General features: G+C 44.0%; 1 protein-coding gene across 1 annotated transcript; it reads left to right on the top strand.

The window, feature by feature from the left end:
• Positions 1 to 2,265: 2,265 nt before the first annotated feature.
• CCL20 (C-C motif chemokine ligand 20) lies at positions 2,266 to 4,393 on the top strand. The gene is made up of 4 exons (XM_069864750.1): positions 2,266 to 2,426; positions 2,669 to 2,783; positions 3,553 to 3,630; positions 3,907 to 4,393. Exons 1-4 carry the CDS (start codon positions 2,345 to 2,347, stop codon positions 3,932 to 3,934), a joined length of 303 nt encoding a protein of 100 aa, XP_069720851.1. The 5' UTR covers positions 2,266 to 2,344; the 3' UTR covers positions 3,935 to 4,393.
• The last annotated feature ends 3,476 nt before the right edge of the window (positions 4,394 to 7,869 follow it).

The raw sequence follows: 7,869 nt of genomic DNA, 5'->3' as shown, positions 1-7,869 counted from the left end.
AAATGGGTTAGATTGAAGGAAGGAGGCAAGAAAGGGGAGTATCTTATGACAGGCAGAGTGCGGCTGCCTCAGGGCAGTGGTAAAGCTGTCCTATTGGGCTCAAGCTCCCTGGGATGCTGAGGGTGACCCCTGTAGAGAACCCTCCAGGCTCTCCATCAGGTCTGTGTCTGAAAGACAGTGCAGTGAGGGAGGAGCAAGAAAGGATAAACTTGTAAGGAAGGATAGACTTGCACTTTACTATTCAGTGCAGGAAGCAAGACAGTGGTATAGCAATTTAATATCACTTACTAGTGATTTTACACTTTTCTTTATAATAATTTAACCAATATATTAATATAACCACTTTCTTAGTACTCGTAGCAAGCAATAGAATTGTAAATCAATATTACTTGAAATTATATAATTGTGAAGTAATATTGCTAGTAATAGTGGTGTTTTTATTAGCCAATTGAGGTATTAGCTTTTTCTAAAAGATGTGCTGGCTAATCAATAAACATAATCACCCAAATAACTTATATCTTAAGTCTCTGGCCTAATGGGGGAGAGCTGAACTTATGGAGTAAAAAGTATATTAGCAAGATAGGAGACAAACTGAGCTCTTTTTTTAGAAGGCTTTGTTAGCAATTTTTAAGATTATTATTTGCCTACTGCTCTTGATGCTCTTAAAACTAATCCATGGGTAAGAAGAGACAGTTGTTGTCTTGACAATCTTAGAAAGCTCTCTTTGTAAAAGAGCTGGAGACTTCCCTAGTATCAACACTGGAGTGAAATAGGAGAGTGGAAGTGGAGGAATGTAAGTTGATAACACATTGCCTAATTTTCACATCTTCTTAAGGGCAGTTGCTTGATTGAGATTGCATGATGTGAAGTCCTGCTTAAAAATAATAATAGTAATAAAGTGGTGCTGATGGGGAAGATGGAGAATTGCTTATTGCCAACCTGATGCTTCTTGATGCCTTATAATATAGTGATTTATAATATAACTGATATTTATTAAACTACTCTTATCTTTATGGAAAGGGAAAAACCTATCAAGGCAAACTTCCATAATTGCAGGTGTTATGATTCTACTTAGCTATTTCGTAGCATTGCCTAATGCTGACAGATAGTCCTTAAAATAGTTCAGAAATAGCTGCATACTGAAAGCAGTGATCTTTATGTGTTTTTATGGCATTGCTCTATGGTCTATAAAGCAGTTATAAAAAGCAGCATACATCAGGGCATGGGATTTTATGGCTTCTTCCTCTGTCCCTTGGCCTCTCTGGCATATGTGACGTCATGCACACTGCAAGGTTGCTCATACATACCCCACTCGTATGAGCTTCCCTAAATTCTGGCCATGATGTGAGGAAAATAATTTCTCTGAATAACAATCTGTTCTGACGTTCAGAGTTTTTACATTTCTAGGAATAAATAATAGGAACACACACTTCTTGAATGGTATTGGCAGTCTGTGAAGGAAAGAAGGCATGTAATTATGAATTAATGTTGCCCCTGAGCTCTGCCTTATGAGAAGCTACTTAAACCTCAGGTTAGTGTACAACTGACTGGAACTGATAGCAGCTCCTGTGTACATTGGTTGGTCAGGACAAGGTCTGCAGCCATCACATTCGTTTCACACAGGTCACTAAAACACATTGGAAAGTAGCAGCCTTCAGCGGCAGCTCAAATAGTGTGCTTGTAGCAATGACAAAGCCTCTCTCCAAGGTTTTATCCTGAACCATGCGAGGCAGTCTTTAGATCATGTGTGTTTTAGCTGAATGTTTGAGATTCACAATACTCAGATAGTTTGACATGAGAAAGTAACAAGATACAGCTATTGCTTATGAAGCAGCATGAAGCCATTCTGGATGATACAGGTTCAGTAGAAAATACAGGCCTGTTTCAAGTTGTTATTAAGCTAACTCTGTTTCAGGGGAAACAGTTCAGATGTGCGACAAACTGTAGGTCACTGAGAGTTACCCAGATTTTACTTTCCTCATTTCACAACCCACACTCCTACCCCTAAAAATACACAGCCTTCACCCACAGAACCATTACCTCACAGCCTTTTATTTCCTTTTCTTTTAGACTGAATCTTCTAACCTACTTTTAAAAAAAAATTTCCCTAGCACGCTATTATCTCTGGTTAGAACACCAGCACCAGGAAGGTGCGCTGGGGCTGCACCAGGCACGATGGAATTTGCCATGGGGAAATCCGCTGATAACAGCAGAACCCGCCCGCGTGTGAATTCCCGCGGCTCCTGCCATCCCTTTATAAGCAGGTGGAGGTGCGGCAAGGCTGGCAGGACAGGCAGGCAGCAGCCACGCACTCACTGGAGCACAGCGGCTGTGTGGAGTGGAAATGACTGGCTTCAGCAGCAAGAGCTTGGTCCTGGTTTCCCTGTTGGGGCTCCTTGCACTGCTCCTATGTGGCAGCTCCAAAGGTGAGTGAGCTTGGGCGTTTGGTCACCAGGTATCACCAGTCCTGTCAGGTTGCGCCTGCTCACAGCTGGCAGCAAGACAAGGGAGAGGTGGAAGGGAATTATTTCAACAAAGTATACTACCTAATCCTCCTCATCTGTTGATGAGGAGCTGGATCCAGAGGCTGGACAGCGAGTACCCTAGGCAGCGCGGCAGTGAGTTCTGAGTGAGTTTTTATTTACTTTGCTGCTTTCTTTCATTCCAGCACAAAGCAACCAGGATTGCTGCCTGTCTTACACCAAAGTGCGTCTGCCTCGGTGGGCCCTGAAGGGTTATACTGAGCAGCTCTCCGGTGAAGTCTGCGACATCCATGCAATCATGTAAGTAACTTCTCAGAAGATCCTCTGTTTTTTCTGATGTGTATTAAGCTTAGGATGTTTGTTTGGGCAGAAACAATGATGTGAACGTTATAAGTGTGGCATTTATTGCTTTTTCAAAATGCTGAATTAACTGAATAAATTGTATGTGATCCCTGTAAGCATAATCCACAACCTAGTGTTGATAGGGACTCTTAATGCACAGAATGGCTGTACAATGTAAATAATAAGTCAGACTGTCTAGGAATTGACTGTGCAAACAAAGACGTGCTTTGTCTTCAGCTGAGGGCCACTCTAGCTAACACTGGTTGTTCGTTTGCCAAAACTGTTAAAAGATCTATAAGCAAAAAGAGTTTTAATTCACAGAGATTGTATTTTTTTCCCATGAGGTTTTAGCCCTCCTAAATGTTGTTTTGCCACCTTAGCTTGACAGCAACTATTGTCCTTAGTCACGCAAATTATTTTTGGCATCCAGAGAAGTTCATTGTCTCAATATTTCCAACAAATTGAACGCAACTTTATCATGCAAAAAATGATCCCTGAGATCAAAGCAGCTTTTATGTTTTAATTTTGTTAAGTGTTTCTTTGTTTATATAGTATTGGAAGGGTTGTGGAGCATCCCATCTCTAATTGGCATATACAAAAGCAGTTGCTATTGTTTATTGTACAGAGTAATTATGATGTATGATTTTGACCAAATGCATCTTAATAGTATTTGCTAGCAGGGATTTCGAATGATTTTCTGATCTCTGTATCATTATTTCTTTTCCAGTTTCCACACTAATGGTGGACTAAATGCCTGTGTAAATCCTAAGGAAGGCTGGGTCAAGAAGCATCTTCTTTACCTGAGGTAGGGATTTAAATATTTAAATATTTAGAAATGATGAAAATTGATTATGTATGAAAGCCCATTTCTTACACCTCCTGAACACCACTTCTGGTGGCAATGCTGAACATATTTGCCTTTCCATCTCCTGTCAGAGATGGCTACTTTGACAGGGACAGTGATGTCATATATCCCTTTTTCTGCCTGAGCTATTCTCTCAGAAGGTACTCTATCTTGGAGATATCTTGGAGACCCGCGACTGAGGTCATTTATTTATGTGTGTCCTCATTCTTTTAACAGCCAAAAGCTCAAGAAGTTGTCAATGTGATATGGTTTCCAGCAGGGAACTAAATAGATGGAGCTGAAGAGCCATCAGGTTCAACCTCTCGGCTGAGATCATCGTCTTGTACACTGTTGTGTGCTTACCACTATCTCTGGCTTCTTTGGAACCGTTGAACTCCTTGAGTTGATTCATATTGCATCGCTGTTTTGCTTGAATTAAGCATTTTGTTAAAGGTTCTACTTTTACTAATGTGTGTATGTTACTAAAACAACATGAGTAGTATTTAGTAAGGACTACCTTAAGCTATTTAGTGAATTTTAGTAAGTTTATTGCATGTTATTTTTGTCTTGTTCAGCATGTGTAAAGTGGGTTATTTATTCTGTTTATTTTGTAACTACTTTGGCATTGCCTTGTGCCAAAATGTTTCCTTTCAGCTGTAGTTAGCATTATAATACTTCTTGAACTATTGTTAAACAAAGTTTTCTTGTAGAAAAAAAAATGAAATTGGGGTTTAAAAACAAATAAATGTTAAAATCTGTATTTTCTGTGAGATATGTTTATTTTTTTGGTTGAAAAATGTCACATCTCCTTGAAATCAATTTCTTTGCTTAAGACTCGGCAGCTGAAGAAATTACAGCAGTGTGTTTGCACCTGCTAAAGCCATTTTCCACCTTGCTCACTTTGGTTGCCCTATGGGCAGCTATGAACTCCATAGGATATAATTCCTCCCTCTCTCTCAGGCAGCACCTGTATATGAAGCTTTGTCTTAACATGAAGACCTGTTCTTAGCTTAGTTTCATCTTAAACAGATTTGAGGGACTCTTACCAGTTTCTCTGTTTAGGAGAAACCTTACAAACACTGTTACAGGACAAGATGCTAGCTCATCCACAGAGGGGAATTATAATTATGGTAAAACAGTCTGCTCTCAACTTAAAGGGCTATCTCTAGAGGAGAAATTTGCAGTGCTTTCTTCCCATTTATGCGTACCCTACAGTGCCCTATGATTTCTGGCATAATGAGATTTTCCTGATGCAGGATCTGTTGATGGAGGTCTGCAGTGACTATTGCATTACAAATGATGCCTGATAAAAGCAATGGGACTTCACAGAATCATAGAATCACCAGGCTGGAAAAGACCCACCAGATCGTTGAGTCCAACCATTCCTATCAATCACTAAACCACGCCCCTCAGTGCCTTGTCCACCCATGCCTTAAACACCTCCAGGGAAGGTGACTCAACCACCTCCCTGGGCAGCCTGTTCCAGTGCCCAATGACCCTTTCCATGAAAATTTCTTTCCTAATGTCCAGCCTAAACCTCCCCTGGTGGAGCTTGAGGCCGTTTCCTCTCATACTGTCCCCTGTTACTTGGGAGAAGAGGCCAGCACCAGGCCGCCTTGCGGAGCAGGTAGGACATAGATGCAAGTTGAATGGGGAAGATTGCTCACCTTTTATGTACTATTACAGGACCCACGCAGACTTTGGGGATGTGACCAAGTTGGCTGTGTAGTCACTGTCAGCATTGGAGTCCTGCAGATAAATCTACACCTTGGCTTTTAGTACCTTTCAGTCACAGAGACAAGCATTGTTTTTAATTTAAATTAAACTTAAATGTAAAGTGGTTTTGGTGTCCTTGAGAGAGGAGCTGAGAGGCACTGGGTTTTCTAAATGGTGTTCAAGAGTGTAAGGCTGTTATTTTCTTGTTCCAAAACTTGCTAGAAATTAGAATCATAGAATCACCAGGTTGGAAAGGACCCACCAGATCATCGAGTCCAACTATTCCTATCAAACACTAAACCATGCCCCTCAGCACCTTGTCCACCAGTGCCTTAAACACCTCCAGGGAAGGTGACTCAACCACCTCCCTGGGCAGCCTGTTCCAGTGCCCAATGACCCTTTCCGTGAAAAAATTTTTCCTAATGTCCAGCCTGAATATCCCCTGGCGGATCTTGGGGCTATTCCCTCTCGTCCTGTCCCCTGTCACTTGGGAGAAGAGGCCAGCACCCTCCTCTCTACAACCTCCTTTCAGGTAGTTGTAGAGAGCAATGAGGTCTCTCCTCAGCCTCCTCTTCTCCAGGCTAAACAACCCCAGCTCTCTCAGCCGTTCCTCATAAGGCCTGTTCTCCAGCCCCCTCACCAGCCTCATTGCTCTCCTCTGGACTCGCTCCAGAGCCTCAACATCCTTCTTGTGGTGAGGGGCCCAGAACTGAACACAGGATTCGACGTGCAGTCTCACCAGTGCCGAGTACAGAGGGAGGATAACCTCCCTGGACCTGCTGGTCACGCCGTTTCTGATACAAGCCAAGATGCCATTGGCCTTCTTGGCCACCTGGGCCACTGCTGGCTCATGTTCAGTCGCTGTCAACCAACACCCCCGGGTCCTTCTCCTCCAGGCAGCTTTCTAGCCAGAGTTCTCCTGGTCTGTAGCACTGCATAGGGTTGTTGTGCCCCAAGTGCAGGAACCGGCTTTTGGCCTTGTTAAGCCTCATGCGGTTGGACTCTGCCCAGAGGTCCAGCCTGTTCAGATCCCTTTGGAGCCTCCTTACCCTCCAGCAGATCCACACTTCCACTCAGCTTAGTATCATCTGCAAACTTGCTAAGGGTGCACTCAATGCCTTCATCCAGGTCATTGATAAAGACATTGAACAGGGCTGGACCCAGCACTGAGCCCTGGGGAACCCCATTTGTCACTGGCCTCCAGCTGGATTTCACACCATTTCCCACCACTCCCTGGGCCCGGCCATCCAACCAGTTTTCCAGCCAGGAGAGTGTGTGCCTGTCCAGGCCAGAGGCTGACAGTTTCCGAAGCAGAATGCTGTGAGAAACTGTGTCAAAGGCTTTGCTGAACTCCAGGAAGACACATCCACAGCCTTTCCCTCATCCAGCAGCCGAGTCACTTTGTCATAGAAGGCGATCAGGTTAGTTTGGCAAGACCTGCCTTTTGTGAACCCGTGTTGACTGGGCCTGATCACCTGGTTCTCTTGCATGTGCTTCATGATAGCCCTCAAGATCACCTGTTCCATGACTTTCCCTGGCACTGAGGTCAGACTGACAGGCCTGTAGCTCCCTGGGTCCTCCCTGCGACCCTTTTTGTAGATGGGCACAACATCAGCCAGCCTCCAGTCCAGTGGAACTTCCCCAGTCTTCCAGGACTGTTGGAAGATGATGGAAAGGGGTTTGCCCAGCACACCTGCCACCTCCTTTAATACTCTTGGGTGGATCCCATCCAGCCCCATAGACTTGTGGGTGTCTAGCTGGGCGTGCAGGTCTCTAACCGCCTCCTCTTGGATCATGGGAGCCTCATTCTGCTCCTCTAAACTCTGGGTTTGTACACTGAGGGAACAACCTTCCTTACTATTAAAGACTGAGGCAAAGAAGGCATTAAGTACCTCAGCCTTGTCCTCATCCCCTGTCACTGTTGTTCCTTCTGCATCCAATAGGGACTGAATATTCTCCCTAGTCCTCCTTTTATTGTTAATATATTAACAGAAAGATTTTTTTGTTATCTTTCACAGACTTTGCCAATCTGATTTCTAGTTGGGCCTTAGCCCTCCTGATTTTTTCCCTGCACGATCTCACTTCCTCCCTGTAGTCCACCCAAGACACCTCTCCCTTCTTCCAAAGCTCATAGATCCTCCTCTTCTTTTTGATATCTCTCAAGATCTCCCTACTCAACCAAGCTGTTTTTTCCCCCCAGTGGCTTCTTTTCCGGACCACGGGGATGGCTTTCTCCTGAGCTGCTAGGATTTCCTTTTTGAAGAGCTTCCAGCTCTCATGGGCTCCCTTGCCCTTAAGTACTGTCTCCCATGGGGCTTTGCCAACCAGCCTTCTGAACAGTCCAAAGTCTGCCCTCTGGAAGTTTAATGTGCCTGTCCTGCTAATCTCCCTCTTCACCTCACCTAGAACTGAAAACCCTATCATTTCGAGATCGTTTTGTCCTAGGCATCCTCCTACTGCCACATCCCCCACAAGGCCTCCTCT

The sequence above is a fragment of the Phaenicophaeus curvirostris genome, chromosome 10 (assembly GCF_032191515.1).
Source record: "Phaenicophaeus curvirostris isolate KB17595 chromosome 10, BPBGC_Pcur_1.0, whole genome shotgun sequence".
Taxonomy (NCBI): Eukaryota; Metazoa; Chordata; class Aves; order Cuculiformes; family Cuculidae; genus Phaenicophaeus; species Phaenicophaeus curvirostris.
This window is presented reverse-complemented; position numbering and strand designations above follow the sequence as displayed.